Source organism: Notothenia rossii, assembly GCF_949606895.1.
Source record: "Notothenia rossii genome assembly, chromosome: 7".
Lineage (NCBI taxonomy): Eukaryota > Metazoa > Chordata > Actinopteri > Perciformes > Nototheniidae > Notothenia > Notothenia rossii.
In genome coordinates this window covers 15,791,228-15,809,767 of record NC_136905.1, presented here as the reverse complement: position 1 = coordinate 15,809,767, position 18,540 = coordinate 15,791,228, and the positions used below count along the sequence as shown (strand labels likewise).

At 38.8% G+C, this 18,540-nt stretch overlaps 2 protein-coding genes across 6 annotated transcripts; one reads left to right on the top strand and one right to left on the bottom strand.

The window, feature by feature from the left end:
• Window positions 1-2,172: 2,172 nt before the first annotated feature.
• On the top strand, window positions 2,173-8,185 carry LOC307047371 (uncharacterized protein). Of its 2 annotated transcripts, XM_079694301.1 has the most exons (5): window positions 2,173-2,313; window positions 3,827-4,021; window positions 5,158-5,320; window positions 5,793-5,981; window positions 7,512-8,185. In XM_079694301.1, exons 2-5 carry the CDS (start codon window positions 3,827-3,829, stop codon window positions 7,646-7,648), a joined length of 684 nt encoding a protein of 227 aa, XP_079550427.1. In that variant the 5' UTR covers window positions 2,173-2,313; the 3' UTR covers window positions 7,649-8,185. The 2 variants fall into 2 exon arrangements, 1 of the variants encoding a protein (XP_079550427.1); XR_013810400.1 differs by lacking the exon at window positions 5,793-5,981 and having other exon boundaries at window positions 7,512-8,095.
• Window positions 7,315-18,285, bottom strand: LOC307047370 (uncharacterized protein). 4 transcript variants are annotated; one of them, XM_079694300.1, is made up of 8 exons: window positions 17,010-18,285; window positions 16,136-16,250; window positions 15,454-15,545; window positions 14,884-15,001; window positions 14,685-14,786; window positions 14,410-14,583; window positions 13,758-13,934; window positions 7,315-13,528 (listed from the first exon to the last, which is right to left on the bottom strand). In XM_079694300.1, the coding sequence occupies exons 2-8, from the start codon at window positions 16,140-16,142 to the stop codon at window positions 13,251-13,253; spliced, it is 948 nt and encodes a 315-aa protein (XP_079550426.1). In that variant the 5' UTR covers window positions 16,143-16,250; window positions 17,010-18,285; the 3' UTR covers window positions 7,315-13,250. The 4 variants fall into 4 exon arrangements, with proteins under 4 accessions (XP_079550426.1, XP_079550424.1, XP_079550425.1 ...); XM_079694298.1 differs by having other exon boundaries at window positions 14,884-15,735; XM_079694299.1 differs by having other exon boundaries at window positions 14,884-16,250; window positions 17,010-17,243; window positions 17,326-18,285.
• Window positions 18,286-18,540: the final 255 nt, after the last annotated feature.

The window sequence follows — 18,540 nt, the reverse complement described above, 5'->3', positions numbered from 1 at the left end:
ACAATTTTAATATTTATTTTCTTCCCTGCAGAACCAAGTAAAAACAAGATATTATGAATTATATTTTATTTTATATTACTTTGCTCAAATAAAATAAACAATAATAGTAACAGAAACAATGACATTTTTTAAAGCAAACATTATTACTAAGAAATCCACTTACCAAATTGTATTTTTCTTCAGTTGCTTCTTTGGTGTTTTACTACAACTGTGTGTTTGTAGCTGCTTTTATACAATAATGCAAATCCGTACAGCTCATCTCAGCTTTTTGATGAACTTTAAAAGACACCGATTGGATGAGAAAATCTGTGACACAGCTTTGATGAAAAGTGTTTCCTCTATCAAAGTCTGAAGACACATTTACGCTGTTTTATAAACGTAAACATTTGAAGTGCGGCACACCAACAGTAGAGATAATTTATATATATCCATACAAAAAAGTGATGATTTTAAATGATATCTGTAGATCTCCAAAACCTTAACTTTCTGAATTCCAAATACCATGAAATTCCTGAGAACCAGAAAACAGTGATATATTTATTATGAGAAAGTGAAAGGCAAATACTTTTCCTTAATTTTCAATAGCCTTTTGTTATATGTTATAAGTAACTAAACGTTGCTTTTTATCTTGTTTTTGGATCATAAATTAAAATCAAATAGACTCAATCATCTCTTTTCCCTCAAGGCAAAAAGGGATTTACTGAATATGTATTGGCTCTTTTTCCTTGTCCCAGCAAGAAAGCAAAGACGCCTGAATCTAAAAATGTCAAACTAACTGCTGCGGCTGACTTTGCATCAGAGCTTGATTTAATCGTTTTCAAAAAAATATATATTTTAATACAAAGTAGAAATGTTTAAGTTAATTCCAATTATATTTCTGACAGAAAACATCGGATGGGAGATTTAGGTTTCTGAGTGCTTAGCCTCATTTACATCATCAGTAGCACTAAGTGTATCTTGACATTATATCTATTCCTACATTTCAATGAACCATCGGGAAAGCCTTGAATTGCAAATTTTCTGAAGCTTGCAAATAGTTTGTGTTTTTAGTGATGAGGCTCAAGAACATTTACCTTCAAACAATCAAACAAATCAGAAACAATTCAAATTTCCTTGTGGAGTTTTTGGCCAGCAGTGTAGGACTGGTACAACAAAGTCGTATAATAGAACAGACACATGGATATATTGTTATCTGCCTTTTAAACATAATGGCAGATGCTAAATATTAATATTTACCTTTGTGTCAAATATTTAAAGCAGACCTATTAAAACAAGGTGCTCGTTAACATTCCCCTGATATAAGAAACAATCAGACTGCCACATTTTACTCCTGGATGTTGGTTTTGTGAATTTGAATGATACATTTAAAAAGATTTGGATACAAAAACAATCTATTCATGGCAAAATGTCTATGGAAAATAAATCTATACTGAAGTAAAAACACAGACCTAACATGTACGACTATTAGTTCTTAAATCATTACACATGCTGTCTGGGCCTATTTTCTTTTCTTTATTATTTGGTCAACATCATGGTATTGTTGCTATGATACCACCATTATCAAGATGACCCACATTTTATATCTCACTAGATTACCTATAATCTTTGTGTACTGTTTAATATTTTGAAGTAAATTGTACTTTACTGTACATTTAGGTTCTATAGTCTATAGAGAGTATATAGAGCGTATACAATATCAGTTTTTATATTTAGGGAACATTTTCCCATTTACGGGGTTACCTTCAAATTCTATTTGAAGATATTTGAATATACTATAAAACAAATAAAAGCAACTCAGATTATTACTGATATTTATATTTCCTTTGAGATATTTGGGGGGTCAGTGGCTCAGACCGTAAGGATTTGGCTTGGCAACAGAGGGTCACTGTTCTAAGTCCTCGAATGGAGAGGCAGCACTTTGCCTCCTTACTATATGACAGCTCATCTGTGTCACAGACCGAGTTCAAAGTTTATAATGCTTGAAGTTTATTGATTTCTAATGAGATCACACAATAATTATTATTCAAGCAGTTCATATTTTTTATATATCTTAAAATATGTCGGCTTCAACAAGTCCTCCAACTAATACGCCAAATAGGTCGATTGTTTTCCGACCCAAATACGACCCAAAGCAGCGTTTTCAATCAACGTCTTTCCCCCGTCATTTCTAGCAGCGAAGAAGAAGAAGAAGAAGAAGAAGAAGACTCCGAGCGAGAACCGGAAGTGGTAAAATGCTAACTCACCGGGGTTTTTTGGACTCGTCACTGCATCACTGACAACATCCATGTATTTCCTACAGACAAGCTAATAAAGGTGAATAGTCAGATATCAAAAGGATATTTATTTTGGGATATGTATTATGTTGTTTTATTTTGTCGTCTAGTACAGTGACTAAGATTACTATGTTTACCTAGGAATAATGATAGAAAAGCTAAATTAGCCAAAAGTAGAATCAGCTAACGACGTTAACGTGAGCATGGAAGTTATGTGATCCATCGGTTCATGCGGTTTATCCAAATGTTATCACACGTCACATTCTTTATAACTATATTAAATACTATTTATGTATTAAGTGAAGAGTCATCAGGGGTGTAATGCTGCCGGAACACCGCTCCGGCACCTAAAACGGGGATGGTTGTTAGCATCTGGTGCTAGCTAGCTTTGATAACGGATAGGCTGAGAGGCTAATGTAGGTAATGTTTACACAGTTAACTTTAGTCTAAGTTATCTCAGTGGGTCTGAAACAGTTTGGACACCATATATGGAAACACATATTTCCAAGGCACACTTTTATATTATTGTAATGTTCCACAATAGGAGTCGGAAACAGGCCTCAAGTTATTACGTTCAATAGGTCCTTCGCTAGCATACAAATACAGGTTCACAGGTTGTAGGTCGCAGGTTCAACGTCACGCAGCACCCTAAAAAAAATAGCATGAATGTAAAACATCGATGAAGTCATTACAATCCATACTATTGGACATACAACAAATAATCATGTTTTTTAAAAGAGTAAATAGTTACATATGCACAAAGATAAATAATAAAAAAGTATTATTCATATTCTTATCATTTTTTTAAATTATTGAAATGTACACAGTTCAATTTCATATGGGTGTTGACAGATGTATCCATAGATATAGTTAATTTTGCCCTCAAAGTGCACAAGATTGATGCATTTAACTTCCCGGGTGCCTCCGGACCCCGCTAGAGGACGTGAGGTCCACCCCCACTTAAAACATATTCACATGGATAGTAGGATACTAAATAAATGTGCACACTTTTTATATAGTAACCTTTGTACCTCAGCAGGAGGGAGTTAGTTAAGTGATCAGTGAAGGACCTTTATAAACTATCAAGCAGCTGTGTCCAGCATTTACTGTAAGAATCACACATTTATTCAATAATGCAAACTTAATAAACGACCATTCTTTGTTGATTCTGGCTGGAGTGTTAATTGACATTGACAGTAGTTACATAAGCTTCAAAACGAGCCACAACTGCGCGTGCACGCATGCAGAACTTATACAATTAGCAATACACCCCTGGTAATGATGATTTTAGTATTAGTTCTGTGATGATGGAGCATCAACTTTTGGATCAACCAGATATTGACAGATTAGGGTTGCCCATAACAGTCACTTTAAACATGTGACTGACTCTGTATAACCATTTTTTCCCTTACTCTTGTGATTTTTGTTCATCCTATCTAAAAGATAAAAAAATATGAGTTCATTGTTTTAACAAGATTTTTCACGATTTTTCACCTGTACATTTTTTTAGTATTCTTATTTGTTTTATTCCCTTATCTGTGTGTCTGTTACAGATGCCTACTCAAAAAGTGTGCCAGACTTGCAAACACAAAATAGGAGTAGCCAGCAGGAAATGCAGGCAATGTGGTGCCAACCAGCCCTACAAGGAGAAACTATCCAAGCAAAAGGAAAAGGTTGCACAGGAGTGGAAGGCCACGCAACAAAAAAACCACAGTGTCAACAAATGTTATGACTCAACAAATCTACTGGTACGTTTTTTTTTCTTGCAGATGTCAGTTGTCATAAAATAGTGTGTAAATAATCCCTGATCTTAATCTTTTTATACAAATTGTTATATTACTTAATTGATGTATACTTTCCAACAGTCGCCCTCATTTACTTTTTTAAAAGAATCCAAATTTCTTAATGAAGTTTATGGGAGAAGTACAGGCTAGTGCATGATTACTACACTTCATGAGATGTGTTAAGCAAAATTGTTGTCACCGTTGTATTTAAATCTGTAAAGGCATAACAGATTTTTTCAAACTGATGTTAGATAGTGTTTGTATTTGCAGGCGCCCAGTTTTAGTAAAACATTATTTCTTAACCAGAAGTAACAAAGTTCAGGCCAGTGGCGATTGCTAGAATCAGAGCTTCAACGTACATTTTTTCTAATTATATCTTACAAAAGAAACTGCATTTTGGTGTTTTATATTTTATTTTGGACCTTCATGGTATGGCAAACACAGAATTATGTGACTATGGTTTCCAAAAGTAAAATAAATGAAATATCATACACATTTTGAATAAATGGTAAAACCAAGAATGTCACAGAATCAAATGTAAAGATCTAAATAATAAATTAAAAAATAAAGATACAAAATGTTTGGGCTGAATATAGATAGATTAACATTGGCTCAACTCTGCCAAAAACCAGCCAATATTAATATAGTGCTTGAAAGACAATCAAGTCCTGGAAAGAGTTTGTATTAATAAAGAGGCCCTTAAAAGCACTTTAATTTAGATTTCCAGAGTCTCTGACTTTGAGCCGTGTTCGACCAGTCATTTCAAAATTCACCTGTAACACCAGCTTTACATCTGAAGTGCTTTAGTCATCAATATTTTGAGTTAATACAGATAGAAATAATCATGCCCATGTAAAAAAAACTCAAAAAGTGAACCTGAGCTTTTTTTCATGGTGTTTTTTAGGGGCTCTCCTAAAATGGGTCTAAAATCCCACCTGGTTAATAGTGGGGTGCCTTCCTCAATGTGCACACGTATCACATCAGTGCATTTTTCACTTATGCAAAAATAAATGGAGTTGTAATAGCTTTAGGTGTGTGAAAATGTTTAGAGCTGTTATGTACACAATATTTCTTGTTTTTTTGTGTCAATTGTGTTCCAGCTCCACAAATGGAAACTTCTTGAGCGGCATCCCATCCTCCTTCTTGCCAAGAGAGGCACAAATGGTTTTGCGGCCGATTGCCCCTGTCCATGGCAAATTGAGACAGAAGATGGTAACAATGCACTTGTTACCATAAAGATGATTTGCAAAAGCCTTCTTAATGGTAAAGTATAAAAATCTGCATGCTATATTTTAAGCCAAAAGTCATTCAGCAATTTATCTGTTAACATTTTTTGTAAATTAATTGCTCAGTTATTTTGTTTTAAATGTAAAAAGAAAAAATGTGAATCACTGTTTACCAAGTAGTACAAATATTTTGTTATGTCTTGTTTTGTCAGTTAAATAGACCCTCCAGAAAAACGCGATTCTACGATCGCAGAATTTACCGCATAATCAGCAAAATGGCGCAGATTTCTAAAAGGCCGCATATTTATCAAAAGGCTGCATAATCCCCGCATTTTTCCACACAAAGTTGAGAAGAAAAAAAGTTAACTCGTCTTGACGTGACGTCATCAGCTTACACAGAATGTAAACAACACTGTATAGAGTGAACGTGTGGAGCTCACACGATAGAGAAAACACCAAAATGAAAATATCTAATCCATCTCATTTACCGACGAACATTTCTACTAAAGACCGGGCAAAAAGTGGAGGGAAACTATTCTGCACCCCGTGCAACTGTGTGTTGGAGCATAAGAGAAAATCGACGGTGACGACCCGCTTTGATTCATTCAACTTTCTGCTGCTGCGGACAAGAAAGCCAAACAACTCACGTTCACGAGGCATCAACCTCCAAAACCCTTTCGAGGACTACAAGAAACGAGGTGAGTAGCCTACAAGATTGAAGCTGCAGATAACGAACGAGTAAATGAAAAGTGTGTGTGTGTGTGTGTGTGTGTGTGTGTGTGTGTGTGTGTGTGTGTGTGTGTGTGTGTGTGTGTGTGTGTGTGTGTGTGTGTGTGTGTGTGTGTGTGTGTGTGTGTGTGTGTGTGTGTGTGTGTGTGTGTGTGTGTGTGTGTGTGTGTGTGTGTGTGTGTGTGTGTGTGTGTGTGTGTGTGTGTGTGTGTGTGTGTGTGTGTGTGTGTGTGTGTGTGTGTGTGTGTGTGTGTGTGTGTGTGTGTGTGTGTAAAATAGCCCAATTGCTTTTACAATAAATAAACATTGAATGTGTTTAGTTGAATAGTAAAGGGGTTTAACGTTAGTGGCGGGTTGTGTGTGAGAGAGAATAAATAAGACAGCCCAATATTTTAAAAAAAAATCGATAATTTTTTCCCGCATATTTTGCAACTTCCCGCAGTTTCACCGCATAAAATCACATAAAACCCCGCATGTTTAATTGCATAATCAAGGATTTTAGCCCGCATAATCAAGGATTTTTGCCCGCGTTTTTCTGGAGGGTCTAGTTAAAGGTCCCATGTCATGCTTTTCTGGTTATTACCCGTCCCCTTGTGTGTTATGAAGCTTTTTCTGCATGAAAACGGTCTGCAGAGTCACAAACCCTGATAGTAATCCCTGTAGCGAGTAAAACTCTAACACAGAAAAGACTTGTCTATGCTGCCCCAGAACGCCTTGTTGGACATTTCTCTTTTTCCATTTTTTTTCTTCCAGAGTATAGTGATGTAACGGGCATAGTGATGTACCGGCTCTCACACACACACACACACACACACACACACACACACACACACACACACACACACACACACACACACACACACACACACACACACACACACACACACACACTCAGCCTTATATTTTCTCAGCCGTGGCTCCGCGGATCTGGCTGTTTAGTACAGAGAGTGAATACACATATTATACAAAGATGCTGTATGAGAAACCAATGTGAGTTTGGAACATTGAACAATGTAAATCTATTCTAGTAGACCTCAACAATGGAACTATGATCAGTAGAAATGGCCATGACATGGGACCTTTAACTAGAAGGAAAATACAAAGAAATTGTTCACATGTGAGAATCTAATTATGACATGTTTTTACTGAAAGGATTACTCAAAACGATAATCAATTATAGAAACAGCTGGTCAATCATTTTAAAGTTGACAATGAATCAACTAATAATCACCCTTACTTATATACTGATAACAATACTAATAATAACATTACGTTTTGTGGGACTATGTTTTTCGTAAAAGCTTAGCAGCACAACTATTGGTGGATTGCTGCACTGGTTTTCTCATCCTAACATTGAAGTCTTAAATGCTTGATTCATAAAAAACAATCAATATTTGTAGTTTCATTTTTAGCTGTAATTACTCAGATTATAAATGTATATGGAGGATTATACTTGGTCATTTATTCACCATGCCTCTACTTTTTTGTCTTCTCAAAAGTGACTTTGGCAGTTGAACCTGAGGGTCCTTCAACCACACAGGCAGAAATGGCCGCAGACCCAGGGTCAGATTCCTTGTCTGTACCTCTCTCCTCCAGCCTGACTCCTCTCTCCTCCGGCCTGACTCAAAAAAAATGAAACCATCAAAAGCAAAAACAGAATTAACTGTCATTAGTAAACCACTCAAATAAAAAGATCATAAGTGGTTTTATTTTACATATATTTTTAAGGATAATAATAGCAATGTAGTTATGTGTCTATGACACTTATAACACTGATTTGAAAAACATACAGAAACAATTAATTCACTGCCCTTAATAAAGTATTTAAATATACATTTCAGGTGTGCTGTTTTGTTAAGTAATGGACATTGAATATTGAATAAAGGTTTTGACAAGACCTGGTGTAACAATAATCAAAAAGGACATTAAAAGAGCTCAAGATGTTAATTATCTGTTTTTGCAAAAAATAAAGTACACAAAGTTGATTCTAGACTCTTTAAACACTGAGGTGATTGTATTCTTGTAAAAGTAACAATAACAAGCTCCATTTTCTATCTCCAGTCTGACTCATATTCATATGCGATGTGTTTGGTTCTGTGGAAACTCAGTAATATCCATTGTGATACAGTTATAAGGCCTTCACATGAGACTGTCAGTGGAGATTAAAGGGGATAAGGAGCTCACGTCTTCTCAGAGTCATCATCATGTTCTCTGCTGTTGCTGCTGCTGCTGGCAGCTGGAAGTGAGTCAACACTTGTTGACAGAGTCACATGTATAGGAATAAACTGGTCATGACGACAAGATCTTCTTTAGCCTTAACTGGCGTGGTTTATTTTCATATGTGCATTGCACCACTTGACCTGCTCTCCATGAGCGCTAGAGAGAGAGAGAGAGAGATAGAAGGGGAGGGAACAATCCCTTATATCTGATACCTGACGTCAGCGACAATAGCTGCGCCTCCTTACGCCTATAGCACCCTCTTACTGTGGAACAGTTATAGTGCAGTTACATGCAGACATATTAATACTTACACTTAACACTCCCACTTATGAATGACGTGTGTACTGTACCATTTTTCAAAGAAAAATAACAGTTCAAAACATCAAAAGAACATGGCAGTCAATATTACATAGTAGGCAATATTTTACACACCGAACATGACCCCTGCACATTTTTTCAATTTCAGTTTGGAGACAGGCTTGGTCATAGCGTCTGCAACCATATCATCTGTAGGACAGTAAACCAGTGTCATCTTTCCTTCTCTGATGACAGATCTAATGAAGTGATATTTTATATCCACATGTTTAAACCTCTGTCGGCACACAGGGTTTCTGGCAAGTGCAATGGTTCCCTGGTTGTCTTCATAAACAACAGTTTTCTTATATACATAGGTATCCATTCCTTCGAGCAGTTGTTCCAGATAAATACATTCCTGTATTGTCAAGGCTAGAGCCATATATTCGGCTTCACAAGTTGATAGTGCCACTGTGGGCTGTTTCTTTGTTTTCCATGAAACCAGTGAGCTGTCTGTACCCATACTCACACAATACCCTGTGGTACTTCTCCTGTCTGTGGCGTCTGCCGCCAAATCTGCGTCACTATAGGCTTGAAGCCCTAAGCCCTCGCTGCTCTTTCTGTAACAAAGCTGTTTATCTGCTGTACCTTTAAAGATAACGGAAAACATGTTTTGCTGTAATCCAGTGCTCTTCTGCGGGATCAGCAAAATGCTGTGATAACTTACTCACTACAAAACATAGGTCAGGGCGAGTACATGTTGTCAAATAAATGAGGCGGTCTACAGCTTCTCTATACATTTTTACATCCGTCAATTTTTGTGCATCCTCATTGTAGTCTAGCTTTTGATCACATGGTGTTTCCCTAGTTCTACACTCCTGCATTTCAAAACGATTCAGGATCTTTTCCACATATCTCTTCTGGGATATTTTTACACAACTGGCAGACTGTTCGAAGTCCATGCCTAGAAAATGTTTTAACCTGCCCAGGTCCTTCATCTTGAATCTGGTGGAGAGCATATCTTTCACCTGCTCTAGGTTTCTAGTGTTGTCTGCTGCGATGATCAAATCATCCACCCAAATCACAATTATCACTTTCCCTGACTCTTTTGACTCCTTTGTGTAAACACAGGGGTCTACTGGGTTCTGTATGAAGTGGTCTTCAATTAGACATGTATGAAGCATCTCGTTCCAATTTCCTCCAGACTGTTTCAGGCCGTAAATTGATTTTTCTAGCTTGCACACTAGCTTCTCTCCTTTCTTCTAGTAACCTTCAGGTTGTTCCATATATATGTCCCTATCAATGGGTGCGTGCAGGTAGGCTGTCTTCACATCCATCTGGTGTAAAATCAAGTCGTCTTCGGCTGCCTTCTGCATAACTACCCGTACACTGGTCAGATTAGCTGTAGGGGAGAATGTCTCACCGTAGTCTATTCCTTCCCTCTGACTGTAGCCTTTAGCTACAAACCTGGCCTTGTACCGGTCGTGCCCTTCAATACCCTCCTTGATTGAGTACACCCACTTGCCTCCCACTGTCTGTCTACCCTCGGGTAATTTTGTTAGAGTAAAAGTATGATTGTCCTCCCGGGACCTCATCTCCTCATCCATCGCTCTCTCCCATTTTCCTGATTCAGGGGATATCATGGCCTCTTTAAAGGTCTGAGGTACACCACTCACTACTCTTAAGCAGTAATCTATGCTGGTAAGTGTACTGTCATCCTCGTCACTTTCTCTCTGGGCATAGTCTTTCAGATACTTTGGGGGTTTATGTTCCCGGGTGGGATATCTCCCACTGCATGAGGCACGTGACGTCACCCTAGGGTGCTTCTCGCCATCATCCTCCGGTGTCTGTTGACCGTCTGTCTGCATGTCTGTGCTCAGTACACTGGGCTGTGTCGTCTCTCTTTTCTCACACCCTACTCTGGAGTCCAGCTCTGGCTCCTGTGTCTGTGTCTCGTTCTCACATGTTGTCTTTGTGACAAACTTTACTAACCTGTGCTTTTGCCCTTTCCCCTTACCGGGATAATAGACTAGAAAAGCGGGGCTGCCTTTGTCATGCCCTACAAAAAGTCCTTTCTCACACCTGGACTCAAGTTTTCCTCTGTCCTGTTGGTAAGCATAACACACTGACCCAAACTTGTGCATCCTGGCTAGATCACACCTTTTTCCTGTCAGTGCTGTATAATATGGGACGACGCACCTGTGTCCACGATCAGTCCCTTCCTTTTGGCCTGCTGCGCTCACCAGCTGGCGTATCCTGTCTGCGCCCCAAAGGTGAAGTCCTCTCTTCCCGCTGCTCTCCGGGCGTCGTCTCGACTCGCCTCACGTCCACCGCTGCCGCCATCTTGTCCATAGCCGCCATCTTGCACGCGCGCGTACCGAGCGCTCTGTTCGCGCTTCTTTCTACACACTCTGTCTGCGTGTCCCGAAGTTTTACAGAAACTACACCAAACAGTTTTTGTGCAATTATCTTTTCGGTGACCCTTTTCTCCAGATCGCCAACACGCCATCTCCGTCGGGGGTCCGGTCTTTTTCTTTGGCGCTGCCCGGGCCTTCATTACCCTTTCACCTGCCTCCTCGGCGACCGGGTCTGAGTCTTCTGAGGCCTCGTAGTTCCGCAACTTGGCCTTGAACTCCCCCAGCGACATGTCCGCTGAACGGTGCGTCACCAACAGTGTGAACGGTTTATACATCTCCGGTAGTCCCCTCATAACCATCGCCATCATTAATCCATCGCTCTGTGCTTCTCCTGCACTTTTGAGCGCCGTGATGATCTGCTCCGCCCTGATGACGTATTCAGTCACCGTCTCTGTGTTAGCTTTCTTCAGCGAGGTCAATGTTATATACAGGGATACAATCCGGGGCCTACCTCTGCCGATGTAGTGTTCTCTTAACACTTTTAGACTTGTTGATACTGCGAGGAGACGTATTGTGTGAAAATAAATCTAAGATGTTGTTTAATTGCTGATATATTTATGATCCATGTCACGTTTTCAGTTTTGGCGGCAGTTCTCCCTGTTTGTCTAGAAGTCTTCTCATCAGGGCTCTATAAATAGAGAACTTCGGCAGATATGTAATATTTAATGCAGCCGAACCGTGTATTACAATGCCGTTATGTGATGACTTTCAAAGAGAAAAGCAAGCACATTCGGAATAAAGTATTATTTTATTTAAAAAAAATGTTTTCGGATTTCACATCGCATAAACACCATTTCCTAACGTGCATTGCGGCTAAACCACTGAATTACCGAGCTGAGGATCTTGCCTACTTCTGTTTCCGGTATTGTTTTTGACAGATGTATTTTGTTATACACACCCTCTAAAATGTTTTTAAATATAACTACGGTTCGAGTTGAAGAGTTTGTAAATTAACATGAACCGAAGCTGTTGCCTGGTAACACAATCGCACAACGTCACGTCCGTTAATTCCATATCCACAGATGATCCACACACATAGATTAACATCGATTTAATAAATTAATGTAGCCTTTGTTTCTGCTAAAAGAGGTGTCGACCAGCTGGGGCAGCAAGAAAATCGGCGAAATCGAGTGTGACTATTAAAAATTCAATCATTATTATATTAATATTGATAATAATAACAACCGACCGTCGGGGTAGCATTTGCTTGGCATTTCCGGGTATATCTCCACTGGTTGGGCCATGTTAACAATACTGTGTAATTGTCACGTTTGAAGGGACGAAATTGTGACATCTTCACGTCTCCCAGCATGGTAAATCGTCACATGTTCACGTCTTGCCGTGATACCGGGTTGTGCTGACCATGTCCATGCCTTTATGACAACAGTGTACCAATCTTCTGATGGCTACTTCCAGCAGGATAACTCACCGTGTCACAAAGCTCAAATATTCTCCAACTGGTTTCTTGAACATGACAATGAGTTTTACTCAAAAGGCCTCCACACTCACCAGATCCAAATCCTACAGAGCACCATTGGGATGTGGTGAAACCAGAGATTTGCGTCATGGATGTGCAGCCGACAAATCTGCAGCAACTGCGTGATGCGATCAGGTCAATATTGAGCAAAATCTCTGAGGAATGTTTCCAGTAGCCTACCTTGTTTAATCTATGCCATGAAGACTTAATGCAGTTCTGAAAGCAGATGGGGGTCCAACCTATTCCTAGCAAGGTGTACCTAATTAAGTGGCCGGTGAGTGTATTACTTAGGTCTGTAGGAGTAAAGTCTAGACACATTCTTTGGATGTAAGCATTGGCTAATTAAACAGATCATGATTAAATGACATGATAATAAGGGTGATCACCAAAACCTTATACCAGGTAACTCGGATCCGAAGGTGACTGATAATTGCTAATGGCATTTAGTTGAATACCAGACATAGTAAATGTATAGCAGGATAATACAAAAAAAAGGTAATAAACAAGCCATTCAATCGTAATACTCGTTTTAATACGTTCACATGTATACAACACAATACAATTGACTTGTTAAGTTTCTGTTCGTTGTCCTGTTTGTAGTCCTCATCACCGTCCTGTTTTTTGTCCTCATCACCGTCCTGTTCGTTGTCCGTCCTGTTCGTTGTCCTCATCACCGTCCTGTTCGTTGTCCGTCCTGTTCGTTGTCCTCATCACCGTCCTGTTCGTTGTCTTCATCACCGTCCTGTTTGTTGTCCTCATCACCATCCTGTTCATTGTCCTCATCACCGTCCTGTTTGTTGTCCTCATCACCATCCTGTTCGTTGTCCTCATCACCGTCCTGTTCGTTGTCCGTCCTGTTCGTTGTCCTCATCACCGTCCTGTTCGTTGTCCTCATCACCATCCTGTTCGTTGTCCTCATCACCGTCCTTTTCGTTGTCCTCATCACCGTCTTCAATGTCTTCCTCCATCATGAGAAAAGACGAGTCCGTGCCAATACAGCTGTAGGTGCTGGTGACTCTGCTCAGTTTCTGCTCCAGAAGATATTGATGGTGTAAAATACAGCAGTGCAGTCCCCTGTATCCCTCTTCTGTTATATCGCTTGGAGAAACTAAAATAAAAAGACAAAATGACAGCCTATGTAAGGCAACTTTTAATTAGCATTGATGTTGGTTCCATTTAAGCAATTTCAATGTTTAACTGAGAGGCTGTATTTTAGCTAAAAAGATTTGTGATTCAGAAAAAATGCAATCATTACAGATGCTATTCAGTGACAGACGTTTGACACTGACCAGAAGGGGCAGTGGCAAATGTTATAAATTGGTATTTGTGGAACATACTTTGGTTCCTGATGTCGTCTTTTGTCTGATGAAGGAGGCGGTCCAGTTCGTCCAGTGCCTGCCTCAGATTTTGACAATGCTGGGTCATCTCCTTCACAATGATGACTTTCTCCTCTTCCATACGCCTGACCAGCATAACCTGGTCAAAAAGTCGCCTCTTTGTGCGCATGTTCACCACTATAATGGAAAAAACACAAAATATGACAACACAACCACAATGGTAAGGCTAATAAAACAAATAATATCCGTTTGCATTCAATCTTTTTAACTTAAATTGCCCAAAACCTTGAAATCTGGTAAAAAATGTTCAACCTCGCCGCTTGCTGAATTTTTTCAATTCTGTCTATGTTGGCAGAATTACATTCAGTATGTCTTGAGATTCGACATTAGTATGCAGTTCAGGGTGGTCATGAAGGGTTTTACTGTTTCCATAGATGTGCCTGTCCCAGTGAGACTATAGCATGACTATTAAGACTTGATAGGGCAACATCATACAGACCTTTCAATATAATTATTTTTAAATGATTTGTTGTGATCATGATGATTTGTGACACCTATGTTGACAGCTCTGTGTTACATTGGTGATTGTATTCTAGTACTACAACTGAATTTATGGAATATCTAGGCCAAACAAAAACAAGTTGTTTCTTACCATCTCCTTGCGCCTCCCAGGGCAGAATGACATCCTCAGACAGACTGCATACTGCTTCTGTGTCAATTGTCTCTGTACAGGCATCAATGGTGTTGTACTGCAGTATCCTCTCTCTAAGTTTCTTCTTGAGCTCTGTCAGTCTTCTCCGTTTGCGTTGCCTTGTTTGGTTGCTGTCTGTAAATAAAAAAAAAATAATAATAAAATAATAATAATAATACTAACAATAACAACAACAAGAAACAAATATTGTTTCTAGATAGCGTAATAATAAATACCATTTTGTCGATGGAGGTCGTGTTTCTTTCTTCGGAGGGAATAAATAATGTCATCTATTTCTCTCTGGAGCTCCTCCTGGCTACTCTGGCCTCCATGTTTCTCTTGAAAACAGAAACAACCAGGTATAATCATAAAACATGAAGCCAAATGTTTGGAAATATGGAACCAAATCTATACCACAGTGATCATATAACATACCAGTGGCTGCCCATCGCTTGACCTCCAACACCCACTGCTCCGTGTCCTCCAGGGAGATGTTCAGCTCTTGCTTGAGACTCTCAAGATTGTCCACTTCAGTTTGTGCTCTCTGTGTAGTCTGGTTAGAATGTTTAAAAGGAAAAAGTGAATATGCGTTCCAGTTGGTTGAGAAGGTTGTTTTTTTACTGAATTCCTTTATGCACATTAACTGACCAGACAACAACATGAAATGCTAAACACCTTCTCTTCAAGGTTGGCAAGTATCACCTTAGTGTCCCTTTTCTTTTTTTAAAAAGATCAAGCAGGATTAACATTATTATTATTATTATTATTATTATTATTATTATTATTATACAAAAATTCAGATGAATCAACCTTTAGTGCTTAATTAAAAACAAACAGAACAGAGACTCTTGGCAGAACAGTGTGCCATGGCAGCACCATCATAATGAAATGATTGCAGAATACATTTAATTCAACAACATGTAGCTAAGGATGGTGTTAAATTACTACAATAAGAAACTCAGATATTCTTAATGTACATTTTGAAATGCAGCATGGACGCCTTACTTTGACAAATCTCTTTGAGAGTGTCTTCTGGAGATTTTCCACCTTCCTGTGGTTCCATTGCATAGCCAGCACGGTTATCATATCTTCTCTAGCTGTAAACACAAAAACTCATATCAGCTTTACAATGTGGCACTACTTAAAACAATTTGTTTTCCTCTACCAATCTGATTTGGTCATGTATTTTGTTGTCAGAGCTGCCCTTGAGAGGAAGCTGTTAACCTGTTCCACTTCCTCGCCAACAGTATTTCCAGCACCTTCCTGGCTTCTGCCACCCCACTTCACCTGATCAGAATCATAAACAATGAGATCTAGATATTTAGTTCAATATTATAATTTCTGGTACTGTAGATCTTTAGTTAACATCAGTGTCAGGAGCAATTTCAGAAAATTAAAATGTTCTGAGATTGAATTATGCTTTGAACTACAATGTCACAACTGCAGTTATTTGAGGCTCTGTTCATTCATTATTTCTACAGTGTGGATATATTTACAAAAAAAACATAATGGGTTTTGGAAGCTTATCCTTGTGACAGTCTGTTTTGTAACAATTTTGTCAACATTTGTAACTATTACAATTATTCCACAGGCTTGAATATAATATACTGCATGATATTCTTATGTGCACTAACATTTCTAAAACATTTGAATCTAGTCACACAAATGTTTAACTTGCATACTGTACCTCGCATTTGCCTGTGTGGGCCTTGGCGTGCATTACAGAGAGAAAAGGTTTCATCTCTGTAAGTGGTTGGAGCTCAGGCAACTTTGCTGCCATCTTCTCCAAATAAGGCCAGTACCTGTAATGACAAAATCAATTAGCTTTTCCAGTTGCATGATGGCATAATAGTAAAAAGATAAACCAGGTCCTTAAAATGACCAGTACAATCCTTGTAACCAACATCAGCATTTATCCAAATGAATGCTTTTTTGCTTTACATCTACTGGATGTGCAAGAATTAAAAAGATAACACGTTTCACACAAACACATTTTGCAATAGTGTTTCCCATACATTTATTTATTTTCGGCGGGCCGCCAGAATTAAATATCGTCCGCCACAAATGGATCTCATAAAAAAAGATATATATATTATTACATTTTTTTTTTTTTTTGGCAGTCTAATGGATAGTGAGGTGGGCTGATGATTGGAAGGTTGCGAGTTCAAATCCTGCCTGGAACACCACTACTAGTGTGCCCTTGAGTAAGGCACTTAGCCCTCGGTTACTCCAGGGAGAATGTCCCTGTAATTGGTCATTGTAAGTCGCTTTGGAATAAGGCGTCTGCTAAATGCCTAAATTGTAAATGATATTTTTGGAAGAATAAACCCCACGGATCCTCAACTCCGGTGTGTTTCACTCATTAACAACGCAACACAGAGCAACAATATCGTTGTCTACAGTAGCCATGAACTCGCATGTATTATCTTATTTGAGGAGGGGGGTGGATGCATGGACCACCCGAATAGGTTAAGGGGCCTTTGGCTTTTCTTGCCGGGGGGGGGGGTGGGGTGCGGTGCCCCCACAAATAGAATCAAATTCTGTGGGAAACACATAACTACCTGCAGGCAACATCCATACAAAAGAATTTTGCATTCAACTTCAGCCAGCTCCTTCTGCAGGAACATTGGGTAGGTATATATTTCACCACAGTAGTGATTTAGGCCTTGTAGCAAGATGCCATGTCTGCACACAGCTATTTGCAGGCCTTCCTCATCCACCTTGTTCCTGGACTTGTGTTAGGTTTCTCTGCAAGCTGTGAATGTTGCTGGTCCACAAACATCACGACCACTTTTCTGAAATAGACACAATCTGTTACATTTAACCCTGTGCTAAGTAAAATAAATAAAAGGGTTAGTGGGTGGAATAGATTCTTACAATCGTCATCTGGCTCCCGATTTTGTCGACAAAGGCAGACACTTTACTGTCCTGGGCAATGAACAGTCCATCAAATAGAGACGGTTCATCTGTCCTGCGAAATTTGAGAAAGAAATTGTAAGCAACATTATCATACATAAATAAGTTTGATTGTGTCCTCTATTTAATGTGGGCAATTTGCTTTTGCTATCAATTTTTCATAAATGTGGAAAAGGTCTTTGTGAATTTGATCTGTAATCTAATTTTGTGTAAAGCCTTTTGTCAACATTATTTAACATTAGTGAAAAGTTTACTGACTTCTTGTAAATAGGTAAAAATAAAAGTACATCCTTTATATTGCTGGGCAGAGGAAGGCAGAAAAAAAGGTTCCTGGACAATTTAATACATTTATCATGAAGCGATTATATCCAAAGCTGGTTCTAAGCTCCAACATATCCAACTAACGTCAACCATTTAACATTTTAAAGTTGAGCTAACTTTACAGGCGTCATATACAATAATGTTTATGAATTGGATTGATATAATTATGTGTAATTACAAACCAACTATTGTTTTCTGATAGTCTACAAACTTTGGAAAATAAACAAAAATAAAAAAATGGTATAGTTGGGGAAAGTTAAACATTTCAGCAAAGACATTCAGCTTAGTCAATAAAACAACAACTAAAATGAGATATGATTTCACTGACCCTCTGGACTTTTGAAGCGATAATGCTTTCTATTGCCATCTACAGCAATAGCCAGCATGTCAGGTGTGCATGCTGGGCATTTAAAGGGCTCCACCAGGCAGAGATCTTCTTGTCTGTAATTACAGAAGGCAAACTCCCGAAAGACTCTGTGGAAGGTATCGCTACAGATTCTGCCTGTCTGGAAACAAGAATGGTATTCATTTTGTTAATTCAAAGTTTGGTATTCAAAAATCTTGAAAACCAGATTTTATTCTTACCCTTCCTGTGGAAAACGATCGATTTTTATAAATACTTGCTGGGATAATGCTGGGCTGGCCAATTTCATTTGCTCGAATGATGTGAACACATCAAACTTAAAAATAATTTTGCAGCTGTCGATTGCTGGCCAGTATTTGTATCCAAGCAAGTCACCTATGCTCGGGGACCATTTGGTGGAACAAGTTGGACAGCACACAGAAGGCAGGCAAACGTTGTATGGACCTGAGAAAAAATATAAATGTACAATTTGACAGGTATCTATGCAACGC